This window comes from Labrus mixtus, chromosome 12 (genome assembly GCF_963584025.1).
Source record: "Labrus mixtus chromosome 12, fLabMix1.1, whole genome shotgun sequence".
Classification (NCBI taxonomy): domain Eukaryota; kingdom Metazoa; phylum Chordata; class Actinopteri; order Labriformes; family Labridae; genus Labrus; species Labrus mixtus.
Window position 1 is genome coordinate 23,283,322 of NC_083623.1, and position 27,265 is coordinate 23,310,586.

Sequence of the window (27,265 nt, forward strand, 5' to 3'; positions counted from 1 at the left end):
GCCCAGACCATGCATTACTCATAAGTATTGTGAAGTGAAAATGTATTATTAAACATATGATTACTGGGGTTACCTGTTAACAAGTGAGAGCTGTTTGGAGTAAACTGATTTGAGTGAATAATGTGCTTTTAATGGTACCATGGAGGCTGATGATATATGATTTTGATTCTAAGCAAAACTTGACAATAAATTCTGGTAATAGAAAACATTATTTCAATTTAGAAATGGTAAAAAGATTTGAGCTTGTATAGCGCTTTTCTACTCATCTTACTACAAAAAGCACTTTTACACTGCAGGTCACACCTACACATTCACACACTGATGGTAGAGGCTGCTAAGTAAAATGAACATCAGAAGTAACTAATCCCATTCATACACATCCATACACTGCCGATGAAGCAGCGGGAGCAGCTTGGGGTTAAGTGTCTCACCCAAGGACACATCGGGCATGTTGCTGCAGGAGCTGGGGATTGAACCCTTGACCTTCCGGTGGAGAGACGACTAACTCTACCAACTGAGCCACAGCCGTCCTATTCCCTCCTCTCTCCAGAATTATGGAGGTGTGTAAAGACAACATTCAGAGCATTGTGGGACAGTAAAGCTCTCCACGAAAAAACACACTAATAAAATATTTTACTGCAGCAGATGAAGCAGCTCCTTCAGACAGGTGGAGGTAGTTAACAGCTTTTATTGACCGTCAATTGTAAAGGTGGAGAGTCAAAGCACATCCTCCACTCAATCTTAATACAAACATCTGGTTTCAGTTCATACTTAGATGTGTCGTTTTGCTTCCTTTTTCTTTGCACCTTGTTATCGTCCATGTTGTTTCCGTTTTATGACTTGTGCTTATGTGTAAATAGAGGTCAGACGAACTGAACTTCCAAACTGAGGGGAGCTGACCATCGAGGTGCGGGTGGATGTAGGAGTTTAAAACACAACACACATCATTAGAGATACTTTGACCCTGCTTTTAGCCTCTCAGGCAGCACAATGATGTCTGTAAAGGCTGTTAATGTACAAAACTGCCGATCAGTTTCCACAGACAGACCCTCACACACACACACACACACACACACTGATGAGTTGGGCCACCAGACACAACATTAATCATCTGCAGAATTAAACCAACGCTTTGCATAAAAATCAGAGGCCCCTCACAGATCTGCAGAGCTCACTTTGTATTTCAAAGCGTGCCAAAGTGCTCTTTGAGCCGACTCATTCTCACATTTAATTCAATTGGTCAGAGCAGAAGAGTGTAATTACTGCGGACAAAAGAGACGCAGTCACACTGAAACATGCTGCTGACCACCCACCAAAGACAAATTCAATCAGAGGCTCAGCCAGAGGTGATCAGATGCTGAGGCTCTAATCAAAGAAATCTTAATAGACGGGATAATCTGATCAGTCACACTCAAATATGAAATATTCACAGCCAGGCGCTGCAGAGATTCATAGAACAGGAAGAGCTGCACACACCGAGAGCTGTGACTCAGCTGCTGGGTGATAGATAAAAAATTACACAACACAAAGGTAAATGATTTTAAAGAGAAAATGTTAAGTCAAATCTGATTTCATACAACTGGAGTTGACTCCTGGGCTGGATAGGTCTCACCTTGTGATGTATGTATCCTGAAACACATCGATTTTGGAAAACCTTATCCTACTCAAGAATGATCGTCTGTTCTTTGTTGTTGAGAATAATAGTTTACATAGTTTTAAAGATCATAGGACTTAAATTCAGGTCCTCAGAGATCCTGAAAGTCAATATTATATATATATATATACAAATATTCTTTTTATAATCCCTGAGCTATTGATGAATGCGAATACAACATTCTTTCGCTTAAAAACTTCAAATCGCCCTCTCTGTTGTCTCCAAAATTCTGGCCTCATCTTGACTGAGTCCACTCTTATTTGCAAGACGACTATTTAAATATGTCTGCTTCAATGTTACAATCTCTCTTTCAAAATGGATCCACACAGCAGATATTTCTGGCTCAGTGGTAGAGTCGGTCGTCTATCCACTGGAAGGTCGAGGGTTCGATCCCCAGCTCCTGCAGTCACATGTCGGATGTGTCCAAGACACTTAACACCAAGCGTATGAGTGTGTATGAATGGGATGAGTAACTTCTGATGATGACACTTTAAATAGCAGCCTCTGTCTTCAGTGTGTGAATGTGTAGGTGTGACCTGTGGTGTAAAAGTGCTTTGAGAAGTCAGAAGACTACAAAAGTCCATTTACCAGTTCAATCTTCTGATGGAGCTGTTTCTTCCCTGGTGTGATGGAGGTGTTGTTAACACTCTCCTCAGCTGTGAAACTACCTCACCTGACAGGAGGAAGAAGCCCACTGTTACCTGAAAGCTGTGTGATCACAATAAGAAACCTGTAGTGTTGTTTTTTTTGTAGATTCTCTAAATTGGAGCTTTTAAATCTGAAAGAGGCTCTATAAAGATGTGTATAACACAGTGAGTTATACTTGTGAAGAAGTGTAAATGATTACATCTGCCATAATTATCCCCCTGTGTTACTCATTTAACTGTAAATACTGTTTAAAATGTATTCTTCTTACGTTTAACATTGAGACTCATATTTAGTATGAAGCGTGAGCACCCTCTGCTGGAGCCCCTGCAGACTTCGGGGGGTTTGTATTTGCATTGCATTGACCCCATGTGCTTTCCCCAGTCTGCTTTACCCTTTATTTAAAACATGTTGAAAAAAAACATTGTTCTTATAAAAGTGATTTCTTCTTTATATGGTTTGTTTATGAATCGGCTCTGAAATGAATGAGAACATATTCTTTGATATTTATTTGTTGGATCTCTCCACATCATGCATTTCTTAATCATAGCTCCCTCATTCATCTTGGAGGTGTAGATCCCTAACCAACAGTCAGCTTAATTATTTGTGTTTTTTTGTATTAATCTTCAACTTTTTACGACATGAGGGGCAGTGAGAGTCCTAAACACTTTAGGTACATAAAGTTTTAACAATATACTACAAAGTGGCCCGTCTGCACTTTCCTGTCCCATATTTGGTGGTTTGTATAAATCTCTGCTACAATATATTGATAAACGATTGTTTTTGTTGTAAAAGTGATTTTTATTCACTTGGTATGTTTAAGAGAACCACTGAGTTTAACATCAAACTACATTGTGAGGACGTTCCATCATTGTGGAGTAATTTCAGCTCAGCTAGTTGTTAAGTTTTAGTAGCTAAATCCTGAAGGTGGCTCATTAACACATAGATGGGTTAATTCTGTATTTATGTCATATCTGTTTCTGGAGCTCATTACTACAAAAAGGGTTTTGAGGATCCTAAAATGCTTTTTTTTAATATTGGAAATATATGCAAATGTATTTAAATGTACTAAGTTGGCCCGTCTGCACTATCCTGTTCCTGCACTGTAAAAAAGTTGTCAATTTTATAGTCATTTACAGCAGCTGGAAGCCACTGAAGAGGTCCTAACAATAGTACTGCTGTTTGTTAACAGCTGCATTACTGTATTTCCAATAACAGTATTCTTACTGTATCTTTAATGACATTATTTTTACAGTTGTATCTTTTAATTCATATTAATCAGTTTTTACTGGGAATTTACTAACAATATGGTTCTGTAAAGAAACCATACCCAATAAATAATTACTTTAACATTTGTCCTGTCTGAAGTTGCTTTATTCATTTGATCATCAAAATGATTGATCGTGTAATGATAAATTACCCCAGGTTCCTGAGGGCAACTTGGAAATGTGTGAGACCACATCTCTTCACAACGATGCAATCCGCTCCGTGCACAAGATGGCATCTATCAACTTCTGGGATACAAGTGTGCGGATGAGTACTTCCCGCTTTCTCACGGTTGATGAAGATATAGCAAAGAAAGAGGAGGAAGGAAGTCGGCATTGCATTGTTGTGTGCCACCCTGTAGCAACTTGTAGTCCCACTACAAGATAAAGATTAGTTTCCACTCGTTCCCAGTAGAGACTGCACAAACAAAGCATGTCATGTTATTGTTTTCATAATGTAACTTTACAAAGTGGTCAAAGACACTTTAACTTTCCCTCCATGCCAAAATTGTTTGGCCTGTTACATAAATTAAGCCCCGCCCTCCACCTGTTACTGTCAAACGGACAAAAATCAGGTGCACAAAAGAGAGAGAGTGAAAAGAGTGGTGCAAGGTGTAATGTGTGTGTGCTATGGCCAGTCAGTCATCAACATCGAACACATTTATAGAGCAGAGTAGTTTTTTATCTTGGTTATGCTGAAAAGGATGACCACCAGCATAAAAAAGAATAACAATAGTGTTGTATGTGTCACTGTCTGTGGGTTTCAGGGATGCCGTCAGACAAAGTCCACGATCTCTCTGATGAGAGTTGCCACATGGTCGTTGAGGCTGGAGATCTTCCTGTGGATCCTCCTGCCAGTAGCCCGGCTGACCATGTACCTTGCCTGGCATTTGGAGCCATCAGGGTGCAGCCATAACTTTCCGTTTTTGAACACTCTGACGCTGAAGCCTTGATGCTGGATACAGGCTTGCGGTCATCAATCCGTCGATGTTTCACTCTTCTAACTCTCACCTGTCTGTTGTCACGGTTTACGTTTTCAATCCTCGATTTTATCTTCTTCAACAAGGAGCCATAACCACAGCCAATCCACTCTCCTTCCCGTGTTAGATCAGCAAAGCTTTGGGGGTACTTGTCAGTGATTCCTTTGGCGATTTGTGAACACTGGCCTCTGGAAGGGTTCAAGCATAATTCACGGATTGAATCCACAATGATTCTCACCATGGCCAAATGGTCCTGCTTCCTGGGTCGCTTGCCTTGTGCGACACATTGTCGCAAATGTGGACTCATTTTCTCCCATGGGACTTGATACGACGACACCCAGTCATTGCTCTGAATAGGGGCGATGGGTGATATGTTAGAACATGAGGAGCCTGGCTTAGAGTTCCTTAGCTTGCCAGGTGTAACATTTTTACTGCCTGTGAGAAGAAATCAGAAATTTTGATTTAATCATTGCATGTATTTGAGCAGTTTCCAAAAAAAGCTGAAAATCTAAAATATACTTCATAGTTTCCAAGATGCACTTCACCGACCACAAGAAGAGCTGAATACTTGGTTACATGCTGAACATTTAAATAAGCATGTCCCAGGGTGAGTCCTAGTTCAAATAACCTATATACAAATTAGAGCTGGCAGCATTAACTCATTCATTGAGATTAATTAAGGTCTGGAATTAATGGATTTCACATGCAAAACTTTAATCACATGCAGTTTTGTCCCTTTGGGCACACCATGGATACGTCTCGACACGATCTCCGTGTAGGTGTATAAAAACAGAGGTAGGGCAGTTCTGTGTGTGTGTGTATATTGTGTATATTTGTACTAGGGTTGTCAAACGGTTACATTTTTTAAGGGTTAATTAATTGTCATTTATCACATTTTTTATGACACGTTAAAAATTCCATTATTTCACATTTCAAAATTAAAATGTTGACGCTTTTATTTGTAATGTTTGTACTGTCTTCAGCTTACTTTCCGTTTGAATTCAACCATGCTTTTATTTTGAAATAAAGTAATGGCCTTCCGGTAGATCGAAGGTTATTGAAGGTTAATGAAGATTAACGTCTCCACGGATGAAGGAAATAGTTACGGATCACAAACTGGCGTCAAACAGATCAAAGGAACGGTAACAAAGGGAAATGTTTGATATCATGAGGTGGATGTCACTTTGGACTCGTCAGCTGAGCTGTGAAAAGAGACATTCAAAGATGCAGCATGTCGCTCTCACTGTGACTACAGGGAGACACAGAGGACGACTATCTACGGTGCGCCTAAAGGGACAAAATAGAATGAGATTAACCCAGATGAAAAATAGTAAGGGCATTAATGTAAATTAAGATTAACTGGTTAATGCTGACGGCTCAAATGGATACACTAGTGAAGGGTTTTTAATTTTTATGGACGGATTGAATGCACAATTTAACTGGTAACATTAATAATGAATGAACTGTCAGGTACAACACTCTGTGGTCATTGGTGTTTTACATTTAACAGCAGAGTGTTTCTAGTCTTAAACAAATGTTCTGTTTAGTGTCAAATATGACAAATGCAGGTTTTATCTCCGTTCATTTGAGACACCACTAACACTTCTTACCTCTGTTCCCGAGGACGTTGACGAGTCTTTGGCCCCCAAGAAGTGGGACGATATCTTTTAACTCTTTAAAGGTAACAAGCTGTATACCACATTCTGTCTTCACACCGATGCCGGCCAGATGTGTGATTAGATCCTGATAATCCCGCTCGTTGAGTCTGGGGACGGCCTTCATGATGACGTCCTGCACTGACTCCGTGTCTTTAAACAGATAGAATGATGCAAAGGAACAAGTTCAACATCAAATATTTTGCACAAAGACATTAGGAAGTGGTCAGCAAAACGACATGAAAAACAAACTACCTGATTGTGACATTAAAAATGAATATTAAAAAGTTCCTGAAATAAAATAAAATAAATAATTTTTTTCTGAATAACAAAATAAACAGCTGTGTGTTTTGTTATTCAGATTATTGAGTTTGGCTCAGAGATGGGGAGAAGCAGAGCAGGGTGACAGACGTTGAGATGAGAAAGAGGTGAACTGACAAAGACGTGTTGCAACATAAACTATATCGATATTAACGATACTGTCTTACCCTATATCGTGTATGAAAATATATCAATATATCGGCCAGCCCCCGCCCCCCCCTCCCGTCTGACAGTGATAGTCTCCCGCTGTGAGGTGCATATGTGAACATCCAGGTCATGAGTGTATCCGGAGAAGTCCTCCTGAAATGATCTAGATATTTTCAGGGGTGTATATCGTCGCTGTCCGTTGAAAACCATGTATCTCCAAAAAAAAAACAAATTTTTCAGGAAAATTAGAAAACACTTATTTTTCAGAAACTAACTGATAAAATAAACCTAAAACACTAATCAGACACATTTAGCACCACAAATTAACATCGATCTTTCCAAAGTCATCAGTCAACCATTTAATATCTTTCATGAATATATGTGTATTGTTGTGAGGGAAAGTGGACTTGTGCCTTTTTTTTAAAGAAAATGGCTAGAGTTCAGACGTACGGGTGGACATTTGCTAGCAGACCGTGGGGAAGTTTGGTGATACATAGATATATCTTATTATAAGAGCCAGCTATCAGTTAACATCACAATATTGCCTTCCACACGGCCTGCTAGCTAATTGCTTCAGTAACTTCAGTGCATGTTAAAACCATGCAGTAGTGATGAATGGAGCATTGTGTATTCATTCTAGCTTTTCATACTTGGGATGTCTTAGAATGGATATGAATGACAGATTATTAGATGGAAAAATGGCAGTGTAATGGGAATTCTCCCACCTTGTCCTCCTCATGATCATGACATCATGACATTGTCTCTCATGTGACTGACACTATGTGTTCATATTTACTGTACATTGTGATGAATACTATGTGATTAATCTTTTGTTTTTGGAAAACAGGAAACAAAGTTTACCGAGGTCAAGATAATGCACTTTATTTATTAAAATTCAAATGCTAAGATGAGGTGAAAATAATGGTTTTGAAGAGAAAGAACTCGATAACAAAATCACTATGTGAGCCGGTTGCATCATACTGTTTTGTTTTTTTAATGGATTACACATTTACACACCTAAATGGATCCCTCTATATATTTTTTGTGATAGGCTGTCATTACCCTGGAATTAATATTGATCTAGTTTCATTGAATCAAAGTGTTAACTCTGACGATAGTCAGAGTCTAGTGATTTCATTTTATCTTACCTAAAAAGAGACTATACTGAGATGGCTCAAGCCCATAATTGAACAGTGAATTCTGTTCATTTTGTACTATATATTTGTGTGTCTGATGAATAGAAAGTTTACTGTAAGTGAGAGAACGAGCTGGAGCCAGAAGCTGTGGGTGTGACCATGTAGAAGTAAAGATAACGTGTGGACCGATGGTTTAAAAAGGTTACAAGAAGGTTACATAGACCCAGATCTCTTCTGGTACTATTTTTTCTGTTCATTCTTTAATGCCCAATTGTGATTCTTTTTTTATATTATTTCTGGCCTTTTTGTGCCTTTGTTTGAGAGACAGGACAGTGGATAGAGTCAGAATCATGCGGGGCAGGAGCCACAAGTATGATTCAAACCTGTTTCTATACAAATTCTACTTTACTTGTCTCTTTGCTGAACTTTTATTTAATATAAACAATGTATATCCTTAATTTAAAGATTTAGCTCCAGCAACAATAAAGTGAGGGACACATTCATTAATCAAAAACTATAATAAGATAATATCATTAAAATTCCTTACACTTTCATATTTCCAAAGTAACTATTACATTTGTTGGTCCTCCAGAGTAAGGTCTGATGCTTTTGTACTCTAACTTCTGTAATGTTCAGTGTTAAACTTGTTAGCTTGTTTCCATGTTGTCGCTGCTTTTAGGCAGCTGAAGGAAAAGATCAGATGGATGTTATGCTCGACTAAGAGTTCCTAAGCCTTGTGTTGTGTGTTTTCTTGGTGTAAAAGTTAAAAGGTTAAATTTATCAATAGAGTCTGGTTATTGAGGAGAGCAATATAATGGTTTCTGTCAAAATAAAACTAAGACTCATTAAAAGGTCTATTGCTGTGATCCTCTCTGTAATTTCATGCCCCTGTTCAATTTGTAGGGCTCAGGTTGAAAAATATTGGAATTTCTCCTTTCACTCCACCTGAGGGGATCTAAAAACATCTCTGCAAATATATGTAAAATATTCTTGATAACAATCTGAAATGATTTTAACCACAGGCCCATTACTGAAAGTTACTTAAAAGTAACTTTAAAAAACTAACATTTTAAATCAAGGACTTTAAAATCATTGTGAGAGGTTTTCAATTTCTTTCCAATGTCACCACCAACAATGGAATATCAAATGTATGAAATAAAATGTGCTGTGGACCATTAAGTCAACACAGACCAGGAAAAAGCACTGATCCAAAATATGTTTTAGCCCAACAGGCCAAAAAAAAGGAAGGTATGATGCTCCAGACAAGTATCAGTAGTTCAATTTTGTTTTGCCGAAGACTGAAATGCTGAATAAAGTTTTTGTTAATGCAGCTTCCTCTGCATGGCAACAAACACACACACACACACACACACACACACACACACAAATTAGAACGTTTATTTTCAAAAATTGAAAGCAGTGATGTCATAGCTGCAGAGATCAAAGCCACAAAACCCAGTGATGTCACAGAACTCTTTAGCAGAGTCTACATATAGAGGTCATTCTACAGACGATATTGTATTGTTTCACCTCGGATCTTCAACCTGACAGTAAGTACAGTACCTGCTACAAACCATCTCCTTGATCATTTTGAAAAGGATTTCAAACAGATTAACAAAGCATCTGACAACATGACCACGACGGGTTTATCAGAGCTTCAGTTAACCAAAGGGAGCTCTCTCGGACACTTCCACAAGGTGGAAGCCTTCCTCGGGGAGGGCGGTTTTGGTGTTGTTGCTAAGTGTCGCAACACCATAACTAACAAGTATGTGGCCATCAAGGTCAATAAAAACGACCCCGAAATTTATCACCAGGCAAGACAAGAAATTGACATCCTGAAGCAGCTGCGTTGTCTCGATCCAGAGACATGCAACATTGTGCAATGGAACGGCTATTTCTTCTTTAACATGAACATCTGCCTGAACTTTGAGCTGCTGGATTTAAGTCTGTATCACTACATGGAGGACAGACCGGAAAAGACTCTCCCGATAACAGAGGTGAAAGATGTGCTATATCAGCTGTCCATAGCCCTTTCCCATCTGAGCTCCATTGGCATTGTGCATGCAGACCTAAAACCGGACAACGTCATGGTTGTGGACCGCCACCAGAAGCCGCTCAGAGTGAAGCTGATCGATTTCGGCCTGGCGAGTCGTGTATCTGATTGTCAGCCTGGAATGTGTGTGCAGACCACCTGGTACCGCGCACCAGAGGTGTGTCTGTACAGCGAGTTTAATGGGGCCATCGACATGTGGTCTCTGGGCCTGACAGCTGCAGAACTAGCTGTCGTATACCCTCTCTACCCCGGCAACATGGACTATGATGTGCTGAGCTTCATCATAGCAACTCAGGGTCAGCTTCCAGACCATGTGCTGGACCAAGGACACGCCACGTGCGATTATTTTAATCAACAACGCGATGGCCCACAACGCTGGAGATTCAAGACACCGTTTCAGTTCCAGTGGGAGACGGGGTGCCGACCAGAAGACACAAGAGACTTCTGGCTAAGTAGTCTGGATGATCTTGAGGAGCTGATGGAAGTAAACAGAGGACACAACAGTGATCATGGTCTGTTGGTGGACCTGATCAAAAGGATGATGCATTTGGACCAAGACCAGCGGATCAAACCCCAGGAGGTCCTGCAGCATCCGTTCCTGACGGGCAGCCTCCCTCAGAACTCCAGTGCTGACCTCTGCAACGATATGATGAACACTGAAGAGGCTGTCCCTGTAACCCGTCAGCAGCCCTCCTGTCCTGAGGACTGCAATGATATGACAAACACTGAAGAGGCCGTCCCTGAAACCCGTCAGCAGCCCTCCTGTCCAGATGTCCGCATCGATATGACGGACATTGAAGAGGTCATTTCTGAAGAAAGTCAGCGGCCCTCCTGTCCAGATGTCCGCATCGATATGCCGGATATTGAAGAGGCAGAATCAGAGAACGTCGGCTGGTTCAGTGGAATCATTGAAAGGATTAGAAAGACCTTCCAATCCTACTTCCTCATGACCCCACACAGGGGGCTTCAGAGAGGAACCGTAACCCTAGCTGCAGACTCTGAAGAAGTTGAGATCCAGCCTGGGAGCAAAACTGAAAATGTCAGCTGGTTCAGAGTAGTTTTCAGAGGGATTACAGACATTTACCAATCCTACTTCCACAACACAGTCAAGACGCCACCAACGTGTTTGGCCGTTTGATCTTAAGTCGGGCCTGGAAGGTGGTGTAGTGATTGACCTCACGTAAAGAGGTTTCTGGTTCAGAGTGGGTTTTCTCCGGGTGCTCCGGTTAGCCCACCATCCAAATACATGTCCATTAGGTTAATTGGTGACTCTAAATTGTCCATATTGTTCATTGGAGTGAGAGCAACGGAAAGGATTGACTTGCAACCATTTTAAGTCAATAAATTAATAGTAATAGTAATTATAATAACAACAATATTAAATAAATAAATAATTGAATGTAAATCATGCCATGTCTTTGCTGAATCATTGTAAGTCTTAATTGTTAAAGAAATAGAAACTTTTTCTTATCATCAATCATAAAGAATGCTGTAACAAAATACCCCAATACAGGAATAGTAGTGTTTTTTTTTATTTGACTATATTTGAAAGAAAACATTAAATAAATTATAATATTAATTCAATGACACAAATTTGTTTTATGTCTGCCCCTAGGCAAGGCCAGTTTATTAATATAGCACATTTCAGCAAAAACGAAATACAAAGTCCCTCATACAAGACATTAAAAGTATATCATCATGATGAAGGGAAAAGGGAGTCCACTTAGGACACTTCAAAACTTATTTTACTGATATTTTTGTCATTTTTGATGCTATGGCATTAATATTTCACACAGGTGTGTATTTTTACTCAATTTTTATGATTTAAACAATTTCAGTTATAAAAGACCTATAATGCTCTGTAGAACAAAAAAAATGCAACACTTGTGACCCTTGTCCACTTTTTGGACACATCTAAAACCATTATAATTATGATGAACCTATGGTCATTGCAGCGTAGACATGTAAATTTTGCTATTATAGGCAATCAATCTGTAGACCAGACTTCAAATTTGTAGATTTTACCATTTTTTTATCATATTGCGCGATTTTTCAATTTTAGACCACAAGCACAAATACATGCAATTTTCCTAGTAACCACTAGGGACAGTTTTGAAGCCCATAATAATGAATAAGTGCAAATAAAATGATATGTGAATGTAGACATGGTTGTCACAGAGTGATGTATGTGTGTAAAGAGAAATTAGTGTGTGTGTGCATGTCTGCAAATACAGAAACAACAATATTGCTAATTCTTTGAAGTGTGTGTGTGTGTGTGTGTGTGTGCGTGTGTGTGTGTGTGTGTTTGTGTGCGCATGTGTGCGACTTTATGCAGCTGCAGTCGCAGCAAAATCTATATGTGCAAACTGAGGTAATGGTCATTTCATCCCTGAAACCATGAAGGGATACACCACACAGGAGGCTTTGGAGCAAGTGATGGAAACATCAGAGAGCGAGCAGGACTCAGAGGAAGCTTTGGAGCAGAGCTCGGAGGAGGGCTCAGAGGAGGAAACCTCTGAGACTGAAGACGAGCAGGATTCTGACTCAGATTCATCCAATGACACTACGAAAACGAAGAGACAACTGCGCAGGCTGTGGATCGTGGATGGAGATCAAAAAATTTAGACATTGCCTGGTCTCCGACTAACTCTGAAACACTCCGTTTCGTCCGAGTGCCAATGCCTTTAAGTTATCACTGAAATTCTTTATTTACATTATTTACCGGTATTATTGATCCTCGGCCGGAGTTAAGGTGCTTGCTTTAGTTCAACGACAACGACCTCATTTTTAGCGGTCGGCGAGTCCAAAATTATTTTTAATTTTGCTTTTGAGTGAGTGAACCACATAGTCCACTACATATAACTCACTATATAATCAGCAGGGAGTAGGGAATGAAAGTGTGATTTCAAACACAGCACTGGAATAACAATAACTAAGTCATTGTGGTATTGGAAACATAAATGTCTGCTCTGAAATGTGTGGTCTTCTATCTTAAAAAGGACAGATATTTTAATCTGGACTAATGTGGTTGGATGAATGGGCAATAATGTGTTGATAAAATTATAAATGAGATGTAACAAGTATGGTATCTGTACTTTGCGAATAGAAATTATACAACACGACTGATTTCCTGCACCAGCTATGCCAACGTTCAAACATAAATTGTACACGTCTTATTCCATTGGCCTATTTAATATCAAAACAATGTCCCCATTCTCATGAGCTCATCTCAAAATGCTCCATGAAGCTTAGTTTACATTTTTCATCCATAGGAGAATTCCCCCAGACTCACTGGATTGCACTACATGCAGTTTCTTTTGTGTCTCTGGAATTTGTTAAACACAAATCTAGCAGGCGGTTTAAAGTCTGAAGGATAGCTCATCTCTTGCTAGTAGACTCAAATGTAAACTAACACACAGGTATAAGTAGAGTATATCATTTTAATTCATAGATGGTGTAATCAGTTGCACAGCATTGTGCTGTGTTTATTGTTGCTTTATGTATCTTCTGTTAATGTGTTTACAATGAGAGTGGAACTGTTCAAGATTGTTGTGATGGTGTGGTCCACAGGTTACCAAAACATATATCCTATTGGTTAGATTTTTCTAACTTAGATGTGTAGGCTACTTTTTAAAACCCTGTACAAATATAAACAAATAAGCTTGACATTAAAAAAGGCTGAGGTTAAGTTTTCAGTTTGAAACTTTACACTTTCATCCTGTAACAAAGATGAGTATCACCCTCTCCTATTTAGACCTCAAATCTGTGCATCAACTCTCTAAAACAGCTTGGTGTATAGACTGATTCCAATGGACGGTTTGTGGACGCTGACATCTTGTGGTGGGTTCCATTACTGCGGTGACTGACATGTCAGAATGCCGGCCGGTCAGCTGTTGCCGGCTGCCCGTGAAAGCAGGATGAGTTGTTGGATTGACGATGTTAGACAGTGGTCCAGAGTTACTGATGACGGTACCGTATATAAATTGCGACATAAACGTTGCTTCAATTTACATATTATTTAGACTTTGGTTATGAATATTGCCAGAAATAGTGAAAAATTAACCACCTGACCATACTTCATACTTTTAGTAATCAAGTCTACAGCATGCTAACTACCGTTACTTTAAACGTTGCTAGCTTGCTAATGTAGCAACCGTAAAAGTAGCCTACTTGTTTTTGTAATATATGTCCAGTCACTTTTAGTTTACATCTTACTAACATACTGTGACATTAATAGCTTCTGTTCAGTTAAGTATTTCTACATTCGCCAGCAGGTGGCAGTGTTAGCTCTTTTGCTGCACATGGAAGTGAAACTTAAATAAGTTTGAGTAAAACAGTCTGAGCTGGTATTCTGGCGTTGCTGCTGAAGTGTGCTCATGTTGCTGATGTACCTACAGCTTTTATGTTTTGCCATCGAGCCTGTGAAGTAATAAAGTGAACGTTTTCTACATCATAAGTGCCATTGCAGTCTGAGTGGTGTAACACTAACATAAATCAGGGGCACTCTTCGTGAAGCAAATGTTTGTGTTCTCAGCACTCGTTTTTTTTTCAAAACTTGAAGCTTGACGCTGTTGTTTGATCAGCCGCGAACTGCACAAGTTCTTCCCGAACCCTGCGGCATAGTTTTACAACTAATAAAACACACAGAAAGACGATTGCTAATGTTGTAGGAAGAGGTCACCGCAGTAATGGCAGTTTGTGAATTTCCATTTTTTCTCCGGATCGGTGTATAGACTAATTTCGGACCGTTTGTGGGTGCTGCCATCTTGTGGTGGTGGTGGCATCTCTGCGCCTGCCGCTGCCTGTTTATTGTGACAGCAGCTTTTATAGTTGGATTAAAACCGTCAGACAGCTGCTGATGATGAAGGAACCTTAATCAGGAGATCTTAAAATTATTTAGATCTTACATATTAGAAATCTTTTACAACAACGACATGATGACATAACAGAGAAATAAAGAAAAACTCAACCATCCGACGCATAATGTGAGGACATGCTGTTTAATATAACAGTATTCCTGAAGCCCTTTACATTGTTGTGAAAGTTATAGTTACGTAGAAAGTCTTGTTCAAAGTAGGAAAATATTCACATTTTGGGACAGCTTCCATTCCAGGGAGATGCCACCACAGTAATGGCAGCTTGTCAAAACGGTCCTCTGTTCAGTGACGCTATAGGTGGCATGAATCACCCCTCATACCCTCTTCTCCGTCTTCTCAGGACTTTCCCCTCTTCTTCCTAACCATCTCAAAAAAGTCCACTGCATTATGCCTAGGGTTGACAGGAACATACGCTGGCACACTGAGTCTTCTACCGTCCAGCACAAGGTGACAAAAATTGGATGCTGACCTCCTGGATATATCGGCTTCTGTCCGGCGTCGCTTAACACCGCTCACCTCTACCAAAGATTTCCCAAAAACTTTTCTCTCTTTCCAGTCTAATTTATCCCAGAAGTACTTAAAGATCTCCTCCCTCTTTAGCTCGTCTACTTCTCTGCAGTGCATCCTTTTAGACCTTTGGCAGGCCGCAGACTGGCATGGCTTTCCCATTTTTCTTTCCTCCTTCAACACTTGCTCCTGATTCTTCCTCCCACGAGACGACTGGCCCCTCATTCTTCTCTTCTTCTCTATGTTCACCCTCCACTTCTCTGGATTTCCCCTCTTCTTCTTCTTCTTTCCCTGACATGCCTCATCAGCTGAGTCCTCAACTCCTTCTTCTTCTTCTTCTAATTATAAAAAAAGAGAGAAATGTCATTTTCTGTAAATGGAGTGTGTGTGGATACCCCCTCACACGCAAACGTGTCGGGCAGTGAGTCACCATGACATGATTGAGAATCATTAGGATATTGTTATTATTCATAATAATAATTACCTTCATTTCCAGATTCATCTGGGACAGCATCCAGAGAATCAGCCTGGTTACGTTCATGTTCACCTTTAAAAGAAAGAGGGACACATTTAGTACATTGATTGCTATGTTGACATAATGCAATGTTGCTAAGAGTTAGCATGGCTAACTTCATGTCTAACTTAATCCTCATTTTAAACAAACCTTCCTCCTCACTGCTGTACCACTACGACTGTCTCAAGCTGCCTGTCATATCTCACACTGACCAATGCAAACAGCTCCTCTAATGAAGAATAAGACATGTCTATCCTCAAAGAGAGAAAACAGAGTCCAATCAATATTATTTTCAGGTACTCGATCGGAGATATTAGACGTTTATGAACACATCTCGGTCAGTAATCAAATGCATTAAAAAAATACCGTCATGATCTCCAAAAGCTGTGAGGGTCTGACATGAGCTACATCAGGACGAATACCAGTAGGCAAACTATGTAGGGTCATCTTGTGCATCAACAATGTTAACTTTGTTAACTTTAGCTAACTGTAGCTCAGCTATTGAGAGCTACACATTAACTATCAACACTAAGTTGTAAACAATTTGCAGTAAGTAATCCATACAAATGATGACGTGAATAAATGTTAACTAGTACAGACGTAAATGTAGTTGGTGATACTTTACCTCAACGGCGATATTTTACACAAAGAAAGTGACGAGTGGTGTGAATCATCTCAGTGCAATCCCAAACAAAGGGGCGTGGAGATACGTGGTTTGATAGACACCTCTGACATGCAATGGACATACGTGTTATATGGAACACCAAATAAAACATATTTTCATCGGTCATGTGGATGTCAAATTCAAACACCGGATAGATGGTAACGAGCGCATCCCATCTGTCATCAAAAGTGGAGATATGTGGTTTTCATTGGACAACGCCTATATGTGAAAACGGAAGTGACATGGCCTCAAAAATAAAATCTCAGATTTGGAGCGAAAAAATCAGGGGAGCAGAGGCTTAAGTTTAGGTCAAATTGATCTATCGCCCAGCCCTATATCGAGGTTTAAATCCTGGTAAAGTGACAGTCCCAGCAGCAAGACGTTACTTAAGACTGGAGAAAAACTGAACAGTAACATCAAGTTAACTGTTACTGAGGCAGTCCTGTGAAAATAATAACATTGCTTCCATCAAACTGGGACATGCAGAGAGTACAAAGTGTCAACTCACTTTCTAGTCGGTGAACTTTATCCCTCAGAGACTGACACTCGGCGTTCAGAGACCGAATCCGTTCATGCAGAGACGCGACGTCGCCGTTCGTCTCCTCTGTTCTCACTTCAGCATTTAAAGGTTCCACCTGTCCACACCAGGGGGCGACGTCCACATGGTTCTCTGTCTTCACTTCGTCTTGCATAGATTCAAACTGAACATGTAGGGAGTCCAATTCAGTGGATGTGTCTTCGGGTTTAACTTCAGCCCATAGAGACGGATTGTGTCCATGTGAGGAGGTGATGTCCATGTGCTCCTCCTCCGTCTTGATTCCACCTTTTAAAGGTTCAGTCTGATCGTGTAAAGAGGTGATGTCAGGGTGTGTCTCTTCTCCTGTTAATTCAGTATTTAAAGATTGAAGCTGGTGGTGAAAAGAGGTGATCCCATCGTGTGGCTCCTCTTTAATCACATCAGCATTCAGCGATTCGACGCGTTCAATTAAGGGGGCGATGTCAGCGGGGGCCCTCTCCGTCTGGATCTCGATGACTTGGAATTGAACATTGTGTGCCTCTATCACTGATGCGGAAACTCGCTGCAGGCTCAGGTCAGGCATGGCAGCCACCTCTCTATTTGTGCTGGCGAGCAGGTTTTTCTTGGTGACCGCCTTCCTCTGTAGGTAACTCTTCAGGTTCTTGACAGCCTGGACTCGACCAGCGATGGTGGTGTACTGGAACAAACTCGGCACGAAGTCGGGGTGCCGGGGATCATAACTCCTTTTCCCTGAGACAAACAAACAGGTTTACAAGAAATGTCATATTCATTTATGTTCATCTCTGATTTCAACCACTGGAGGGTGTCCCTCTGAGTAGAGTTTTTAAAGTCGCCTGGAAGTGTTACTCACCAATAAAGGATGCTAACAATTACTTAAATCTATTATCATTACACCCGGAGGATTAAGTACAGTGGTATGCCGATTGGGTGCTCAAAAACAAAACGACTTGCCAACAGAAAAGTTAAGGGCTGACTTCTTTTTTACATTTACTCTGGTGATGTTTTTAGGTTGTTATCTGAGTTACATGGTACAGACAACCCTGTGTGCAGTGATGTACAGCCTCGCTCCTGTGCTGCCCTACCGGCTGGTCTCCTAAAGGGGACGAGCTGACTGACGTCTCCTTTAGCTAAAACACTAATTAATAATTAATATAATTCATTGCTCGTCAATTTGTTTAATTTATTATCGGATCACTATATATAGCTCCTCCTAGGGGGTTCAGAGACGTTCCCAGGTCGGGGGGGGGGGGGGGGGGGGGGGGGGATTATAATAGATTTTAATTTAAAATAATAACAGGAAACACAGCGTGCCTCTCTCTCCCCCACACTCAAATGAGCACACAGAGCTCCACAGGTTGATTTCTTATTCTGAACTTCAGGCTCACTTTACTATCTCAATCTCAAACACACAACAAACCAAGAGGCACGGATACAAACTTTAACACAACCCCCCCCCCCCTGAGTTACCTGATAACAAGCAGAAAGCTTTTAAGATGAGTGTGGAGTTTGGGATTTGTTAGAGTGTAAACATAGAGCTTTTATTTTGTAGAGCGCCCGTCATCATCTTACGGGGATTCATAAACACTAACACACACTGTGGAGTTAAATTAAGAATGAGCCAACGCTGCTGGGTATCTTAATGATTATAAGTCAACACGGTGTAAACTTAAGGTATAGTTTCACACAGAAACCAAACATACCTGACACAAAATGGCAACCGCAGATCCAGGTATCTTCGCCTGGGTTCCAGTTGTTTCTCCGGATCGCAGAGAGCCATTTCCTCCTCGCTTCCGGGTCTCTCGGTATTCTCTGAAAAGAAAGATCCGAGTCTTTGGTGAAAGCGTTTTTACAGCTAAGCACACAGCAGCTTTTCACCATTTTGAAGTTGAAACGCTGCCACTTAGTTTGAACGTTTTCTGTCACCCTGCACGAACTGAACGCACTACTGTTTTGCCGCCTTCCACTGTGACGTCACATGCATATCCTCTGTACCGACTTTACCGATTTCAAAATAAAAGTTTTTTAAATGTACTACGGGTAGTATGGCTACACAACTGGTCCATATTTAACCTGCAAGTTAGGAGATTGATTTCATATTTTCACGTGTGGATTGTAGTAAGGAGTTTTAGGTCCAGACATGAGCGAAATTGAGTTCATTTATTTAACTAAATGAGTGAAATATAGTACAAAATGCTGCAAAAAACACGATAATACAATATGTAATAATGTAACAGATGGGTTAATAACTAACATGAGGTAGATCGTTTTTGCAGTATTTACATTAAGAGTGTGCTTAGACTGATATCAGATGAGGATAACAATACAGTATATGATTGTGTTATTGACCATAAAAAGTGTTTACATTTTGATGATAATGCATCTTTGCACAGCAGTGATATTTGAAGTATTGGAAGTCTTAACCGAAAGAAAACCTCTTTTCCAAGGCCCTGCAGCAATACAATAAAAGACAGAACAAGAAGAAGATAAATCACAGTTAAAATACAGTAATTCATTCATAAACACACTGACTTTTGCAAACCCATGCTCATGGTTAAAAAGTACACAGCTGTCTTTGTCACTGTCTGCAGTATGAATTTCAAAAATAAATCTCTTCTTTGTTGTTAAAGTGATTATGTCCTGAAGTGAAGCAGCAAAAGGTCGATGAAAATGTGAAAACATTTTGTGTCTTTCTCTGTGAACTATCCTTGCATTTAAGGATAGTATTAAATAACATGTCACTGTTTATAGCACAGGGATTTTGTCTCCTTAAAATAAAATTTGGTGCATAAATCCGTTGTCTGCCGACTTCTCCAGACCCCAATGCTCCACTTGTTAGCAGTTATAAAAAGCTGTAATACAAGGTGGAAATGGGGTCATTTCATCACCATCTCACTCACATTTTCATGATTACACTCTGAGTGTTTTATTTCCCCAGTTTTCTGAAAGCCAATCACAGTTTTTCCGCCCAGAAGATATTCAGGGAGTCTGTCACCTTTGGGAGCTTGTCACACTTTGGCCCTGAAACTGTTTTTGGTAAGTGACTGCGAGGCCTGTTGAGACATTTTAAATCAAACCGAGATAAACAAATTAAACTGGCCCTGATCCAGGACAAGATGAATATCTGAAGAGGTCTGGAGCTGCGGTGATCCTCTGAGACGATGAAAGTCAGGAAACAAGGACACAAACACTTTTTGTTAGTCTGCTGTTTTTCTTTGTCTCATACTGTTTATTATTCCATCTTTAACACCATGTTGGCTCACTACGACCAGAAACATGCAGACATGTTGTGTGTAAACCTGCAGCACAATGATGAAGCTGTTTATTGTTACCCTTCTGCTCCAGCGCTGCACTTTTCTTTTCTTTTTTTAACTTTATTTAATCAGGTTGGTCCCATTGAGATTAGGAAACCTCTTTTCCAAAGCGGACCTGCCCGAGAAAGTCAGCAGCATATACACCAACTTACAGACAGAGACACAAAGAGTGACAAAATACAGTTTACAAAACATCAACATAGGCATTAAAAGAGAACCAATCTAGTCAAATGTAGGAGTCAGTAGTTCAAGCAGTTGACAACCTATAGAATCTGCTTCCATGTCTTTCATTTTAGATTTAAAAACTTTAAAGGACACCAGATCCTTGAGTTTCAAGTCATTCTGCAAAAGACTCCAGGCTGAGGGTGTAGAATACCCAAAAGTCCTTTTCCCAATTTCTGTCCGAGCATTTGGGACAGAGAGCATAAAGAGGTTCTGAGAACACAAAGAATACTGTCAGGTACTTCTCTGCATAATACAAACACATAGATCATGAGAAAACAGATCAAGAATTGCCTTAAAGATGTACCAGTGTATGAGCCTACGGGTCGCCAGAGCAGGCCATCCTACCTGAGAAAACAGAGTACAAAGAGTCAGAGCTTTACAGTTTGTAATGAACCTCAAGGATGTATGGTTGTTGTACCCATCATATGGAGACACTGAGCAGAGGCGTGCACGTACAAAAGATAAAACAGGTAAAAAAAAAAAGCTGCAGAGACAAGACGCTGTTTTACATTAAAAGAAAAAAACAACATGTTTCTAAAATAATGACCCAGTTTTAGCCTCAGCTTTTTCACCAGGCACAGCACATTTGGTTTGAAATAAATTAATTGTCAACCCTCTTCCTGTTTAGGGGGTATTTGTGGTTCAATACTGCCCCAGTGTGGCCAAAAAAGTTACGACATGACACCAATGATTCCTGCATTTATGTCCTGTGCAGAGAGCAGAGTGTATGATGACACATAAACATGAAACACAACACTATAACACAGAACTATCATAAAGAGGTCATTTTATCAGGAGAAATTGCATTGTTTTAATAAACATTCAGGTAGGCCTATTTTATGTGTGAATGATTATTGTTAATTTGGAATTAGATCACCAAAAACATCGAACATATCTTAACAAAAACAAAGCTGTGGTTTATGTATTGAATTTGATTGAAATACTTTGTTTCCAACGTGTAAAATAAAGAGAAACGACCCGGAACAAGCTGACAGAAATAAACAAATATTCATCAACTTCAACACTTAACACTGAATAAACTCAGTTTACACAATCAACATGTGCAGTATTTGTTCATCAGTCAAGGCAAAAGCTACAGTATAAATTATAACACAGATGTCAAGAAGCGCAGGTATCTTGTACTCAGGGGAGTGTCCAGAGGGGTGGCTTGGGCCCCCCTTGAAATCTAATAGGCCAACCCAGGTACCACCCCAAAATCCTTAATGGCTCTTTGCCTTGCCAAAAGTGGGACTTCTGTTTAAATCAACTATTCAGGCAGTGTTGTAACAGGCAGCTCATAGTTTTTCAGTGTGTAGATGTTTGTTTGCAATTTTACAAATACTTTAAATTGTGACATTTAAACATTTTTTTTTGAGTCCTTAAAGAATTAAGTTGAGGAGTTTTATATGTTGCCATTATCCTGTCTTACTTAAAAGTGGATGTGATTAGTGCAGGCAGAAGGGCTCAATAAATGCTCCTTATTCATGTTTGTGCCCACAAACCTCAGGCTACCCCTGCACAAGTCAGTGCACCAGTTGGGCCACCCCAGTCCAAAACTTGTGGACACGACCCTGCTTGTATTTATTCTGAGTGTGAATGTGAGACTGTGGTGTTGTCAAAATGTCAAAAATTATTCCAGATGAGACACAGCATGTGTGTAACACAATAATACAAAAAAATTGCTTTTCTCAGTGGATTCTGGTGTCTTTGTAGAGAGTGATGTAACAGCAACTATCTGAACATGTCAGGGACAAAAACTACAACTTTTAGAGGACATGCAGTGATCAGGGACATTTTCTCAGAAGGATTGCAGCCATTAAAATCCTGTCTTTTCAGTCTGAATATTAAAAAAAAATAATTCTGTACATATCAGTCGTTCAGATAACATGAAAGAATAAAGCCCATGTGTTCCCTTTAAAGTCTCTCCATTATACTGAAGCTCAGTCGTAACATTCAACAAGCAGCTGCACTCTGCTGCTCTGTTTATCTGTAAAATGTCACAGATAGAGAGAGGTGGAGCGGTGGTGAGGGGAGTGGGGCTTTTATCTCGAATATGTCTCATGCAGGGTGTGTGTGTGTGTGTGTGCCTTTATTTTCTGTCACATTTTGATGAGTAAAATGTTTTCGATTGTGACTTCCAACAAATCTGTTAGTTTCATTTTTTTTTTCTTCCAATACAAACAACATGATGTAACATTTAACCAAACATCATACTAAAACATTTATTAATTCAGACACAACATGGCGGCTGTAAGATATGTGAGTGTCATCCTTTTATACTTTTACGCAAACTGTTCAGCATGAGTGTTTAAATCGTTTTTACTATAAGCAGAATTTTCAGGCAATCTGTCATTAATCTGCTACTGGGGGGCAGCATATATTCTGCAGAAAAGAGTGTTAGGACAGAAAATAGTCATGAACTTTACTCTAAACTGGATTATAATTTACACACTTTCAGTTATGCTGATTACTGCCATGAAACCCACAGCACATAGACACAGGTACACATTGCTTACCTATAAAACCACCACCCAGTTTTAGTTTATATTTCACAGCAAGGGTTGAAAAAAAGATATAGCCTACATTTGATTAGAAAACTTTTAATCTCACTGAACTGCAAAAACACTGTCTCTGATATTTGTTATCAATAATTATACTAGACTAAGTACACTATTAAATGTTGTTAACATTCATGTGAGTTAGTTTAAAGCTATTTGCTTTAGTATTTGCAGTCCCACGTCACACATTTAATGTGACATAAGAGAAAATGAATCTGTCAGATAAAATGAATGAAGGACAATGTAGTTTTAAATTTAACCCAGAAACATGACAGAAAGACGTTAAACATTTTATGGCCCTCAAACCTCTGTGCTCTGCAGTTTATATCTGTTAAGAGTCATTCATTTCAAAAGTGAAACCACTCTGTAGGTGTGCCTTTAACTGATTCAACTGGTTTTAAAAAGCAGTTTGACAGCATATAGATGTCAATGAGAAAAATGCTTTCTACTTTTCAGTTGGTTTATTCCCTCAGTGAACATTTTCCTAATGAGTCTCAATATCTGGTCAAGTCTTCTTTAATACAGCATGATGTTTATTTTGTACATTACGGCCCCACTTAGAGTCAAAAAAGAGACCAGAAAGAAGTTAGGGTGGGGCTACCGGTGATTGACAGGTGTCTGTCTTGTTCAGTGTTTGGTGTCATTGGCAACAAAATAATAAACAGGACCAGAGTACTGAAGTCCATGTTAACAAAGTATTTAAACGTCTTAGATGCATCCTGTCAAACCAGTTAATGCTGGCATTGGTGCAGCATTTGCAAGCTCCTCTCTTTGCCACTATGTATGTTGTTATTATGTTATATAACACTAAAATAATAAGCATTTTAAAAATCATCAGGTCCTGAGGCGCTGGGGGGTCTATTGGTTAGTAAGCCCCCCATGTACAATAGGGCAATAGTAGAAGCGGGTGGCTCAGGTTCAAATCTAACCTGTTGCTTCTTTCCTGCATGTCGTTCCCCACCGTCTCTCTCCTCGATTTCTGAATCTATCCACTGTCCTGTCTCTACAATAAAGGCATAACAAGCCCCAAAATAAAAACTTTATACCTACTGGGTTCTAATAACCCCATGCTTCACTAAGTTTAAGCTTTTTACTAAATGAATAAACTGAATAACAAATGGTTATATATAAATAATCGAGCATTTCCCAACTATTTTTATGTGAAAGCAATTTAAAAAAGGTAATTTTATGATCTTATTCAGTAGATATCTCCCCTTTCAGAATAAGCATCATGGTCTATTTTCCTTTTATGTTTCAAGTTGTACGTCACCTCCATTAATAAAAGATGTCAAGACATTATTGTATCGTAGTTTTTACAATACATTTTAAGAAAATCATAGTATGGTCCAAATATGGCTCCAGTAGTGTCCACAGCTTTATAATATAGATTTATTTTTTTATAAGGCTCTGGTACGGTCTTTCGCCCCACAGGCAAAAAAAAAAAACTCACTACAGGGACACTTCCGGCTCCGGAGCTGCAGCCGGTTATGGTGCGCATGCGTACTGTGGCAGTACTGCAGCAGCTGTCAACAGAGTGCAGGAATGTGAGGACTGTCTCTCAGCTGTAAACACTCTTTAAAGTAGACTAGGTGTTCCCGTGTCTGTCTGTTAAACTCTCAAAAATGTCTCCCGGACGATGATGGACTGTCCGGCCCCCTGAGGACACGGGTTGCTCGGCTCTCTGGTCGTCGTCATGGCCTCACTGACCGTCAGCTCGGCGGCTCGGAGCCTCGAGAAGCATCGGAAGTCCTTCTCGCTGGTCTTCTACCGGGCGGTGCGGGACCTGAAGCCGGTCTGGTTGCTGGAGGACATACGGACCATGGAGACTTTCTACCCAGACGAGGACGCTAGTCAGCGGACTTATACCCCTTCCGAGGCGCTGCTCTACGCGATAGTCCACGACCACCAGGCGTACGCCCAGTACCTGCTCAGCCGGTACACCCAGGAGGCGTTAGCGAAGCCCGGGGAGCGCTTCTGCTGCTGCCCGTCCTCCGCCCCGCACCTCTCCATGGCGGTCCGCTACGACAGGCGCTACATCCTCAGCCTCATCCTGCAGGAGAATCACCGGGTCCCTAGCACGCCCCCCTACACGGACCAAACGGGCTGCTTCCACATGGACGACGGGAGGACCCCTCTCCACCTGGCCTGTGAGCTCCAGCGGCCCGAGGCGGTGGTCATGCTGCTGGGGAGTGGAGCCTCCCCGCACGCCCTGGACCACAACGGCCTGACCCCGCTGGATGTGATCTTGGACAAGCTCCGGGACTCGGCGGGGGGGAGCGGCGGGGACAGGCGGCAGTGTCTCGACAACCTGCTCCTGTTCATGCCCACAGTCCGCTTTAAGATGGAGGCAGTTCTGAGCAGGGAGCCTGACCGCTGGACCAAGGTGCTTGGGGAGAACACCTACAAGTACCTGTCCGGACGGAGGCCCGCCCCGCTGGTCCTCAGCGCCATGCAGACTGTCCTGAAGCAGCTGAGCCCCGCGAGCTTCCCGGACTGCCTGCACCAGCTGCCCATCCCTTCCTCCCTAAAACCGGCCGGCCTGCCTGTGAGCCAGCGGGACAGGCCGAGGCCGCTGTAGCATCCGGGGCATCATGATGCATGCTCTGTGTGGTCTGTTTTAGCATGATGTGTGTGAGTGTGTTTGAAACGCCTGTGTGGCTATAAAGCAGTAACACTTTAATATAAAGCTGCACGAATAAACAATAACAGTCAGGGAACAAAAGAAAGAAACCTGTGAGTTTGATCTCACTGGCTGAATGACCTGAGAAAAGAGGAATCAACAGCCATAATCTGTGACTTTGACACTAATTCAGGCATAAAGGATCAGTTTATATTTCTGACCTCTTGTTACTAACATGTACTACTGCTGTTTAATGCACTGTGTTATCAGAGTACATACGGTGGCTCTGAAGGTCAACTGCAAAATCATTTCACAAAACGCCAAAATATTTAATAAAATGCCCAAATGTTGCACAATGAGTAAAACTTAAACCATGATTTATCTTTGTGTTTCATGATTTGTTTTTTGCATAACTCATTATAATTGTGTGCTTACCAAAATGATTTAGAATTTTGTGTAATGTTTTTGCATTTTACGAAATGATTTTGTGCTTTATGAAATGTTTGGCACATGAAATGTTTTTGTGTTTCATGTGAAAAAGTTTTTCATTTCATGAAAGATTTTTGCATTTAGTGAAATACTTTTTGCTATCGTTGAAACAATTTGCACTTAGTGAAATGTTTATGCTGTTGACTTTCATGGCCACCATTGAGCAACACTGGTGACAGTCTACATGAACTATATCGATTTATTTATTTAGCTTGTATTTAACAGATTAGCGTCGAACAAACTGATTTTTTAAATCTTTTAAAATGCGACTTTGGATGCCGGATTGTTTTGAATAAACAGGAGTCCAAGTCATGATCTCATTTGTTTTTGTTTGATTTTTTTTTCTTTTTAAGATTTATATGTTGGCTTTTTTTATGCTTTTATGCCTTTATTGTAGAGATATTGTAATAATCAGGGACAGAGAGAGTGGGGAATGATATACGGGAAAGGAGCAATAGGTGGGATTTGGACCCGAGCTGCCTGCTTCTGGGACTACAGTCTCTGTACATGGGGTACGCAGCCTAACCACTCGACCACCTGCGCCCCACTTTTGTTTTTTTTAATGCCATCAAGCACGTTTGTTTTCAACACTGAACAGCAAATTATCCACAAAATTGAACAACAATGGGGCCAATCAACCTTATAGACGGACAGTGAAGCATAAATGTGTATTATTGATTTGTAGTTAAAGGGTAATTCATGTTTTTTTTTTTTTTTTTTTTAAATCTGGGCACTTTGTAAATCATATCTGCTTGAAATTTCAAATGAATAAAAGTTTAAGAATTGCTCCAGTAGATTTCTTCCCCCTGCAGCAGTGAAACCAGCCGAAATACCAGCAATGTAATCCTTTTGGGCGAATATGCAAGATCAGATTTCATGTATTCTTGTCTGACAATATTACAGAGAGCATCCCTATGAAATGGACCTTTTTGCTAAAGGTCACATGTTATGCAGACTTACCATGTTTTTCATACACTAATATGTGATAAAGTCCATCCTCTCCGTCTTTTGCCTGCTCCACTTTTCAGAAAATGTGTGCTCAAACAGGCCATTTGGAGATTTTCTCTTTGTGACATCACAAAGGGCAGTAACCCCTCCCCAAGGTG

At 40.4% G+C, this 27,265-nt stretch overlaps 2 protein-coding genes across 5 annotated transcripts; one reads left to right on the plus strand and one right to left on the minus strand.

Moving 5' to 3' along the window:
* Positions 1–3,582: 3,582 nt before the first annotated feature.
* LOC132985311 (THAP domain-containing protein 11-like) lies at positions 3,583–18,926 on the minus strand. 4 transcript variants are annotated; one of them, XM_061052638.1, is made up of 4 exons: positions 18,657–18,926; positions 16,927–17,685; positions 6,155–6,352; positions 3,583–4,979 (listed from the first exon to the last, which is right to left on the minus strand). In XM_061052638.1, the coding sequence occupies exons 1-4, from the start codon at positions 18,832–18,834 to the stop codon at positions 4,312–4,314; spliced, it is 1,803 nt and encodes a 600-aa protein (XP_060908621.1). In that variant the 5' UTR covers positions 18,835–18,926; the 3' UTR covers positions 3,583–4,311. The 4 variants fall into 4 exon arrangements, with proteins under 4 accessions (XP_060908621.1, XP_060908624.1, XP_060908623.1 ...); XM_061052641.1 differs by having other exon boundaries at positions 4,757–4,893; XM_061052640.1 differs by lacking the exons at positions 3,583–4,979; positions 6,155–6,352 and adding exons at positions 15,065–15,569; positions 15,725–15,787.
* A 5,590-nt stretch (positions 18,927–24,516) lies between these two features.
* zgc:112001 (uncharacterized protein LOC550384 homolog) lies at positions 24,517–26,474 on the plus strand. The gene has a single exon (XM_061052642.1). It carries the CDS (start codon positions 24,744–24,746, stop codon positions 25,626–25,628), a length of 885 nt encoding a protein of 294 aa, XP_060908625.1. The 5' UTR covers positions 24,517–24,743; the 3' UTR covers positions 25,629–26,474.
* Positions 26,475–27,265: the final 791 nt, after the last annotated feature.

Excerpts from the sequence above, each read along its gene's own strand:
- LOC132985311 (XM_061052638.1), bottom strand. The coding sequence starts at position 18,834 with ATGGTGAAAAGCTGCTGTGTGCTTAGCTGTAAAAACGCTTTCACCAAA. Across the intron at positions 17,686-18,656 it reads CGGTTGCCATTTTGTGTCAG|GGAAAAGGAGTTATGATCCC; the intron begins GTATGTTTGGTT and ends TGTTTGTCTCAG. Across the intron at positions 6,353-16,926 it reads TAAAGTTCACCGACTAGAAA|ACACGGAGTCAGTGCAGGAC; the intron begins GTGAGTTGACAC and ends ATCTGTTTAAAG.
- zgc:112001 (XM_061052642.1), top strand. The coding sequence starts at position 24,744 with ATGGCCTCACTGACCGTCAGCTCGGCGGCTCGGAGCCTCGAGAAGCAT.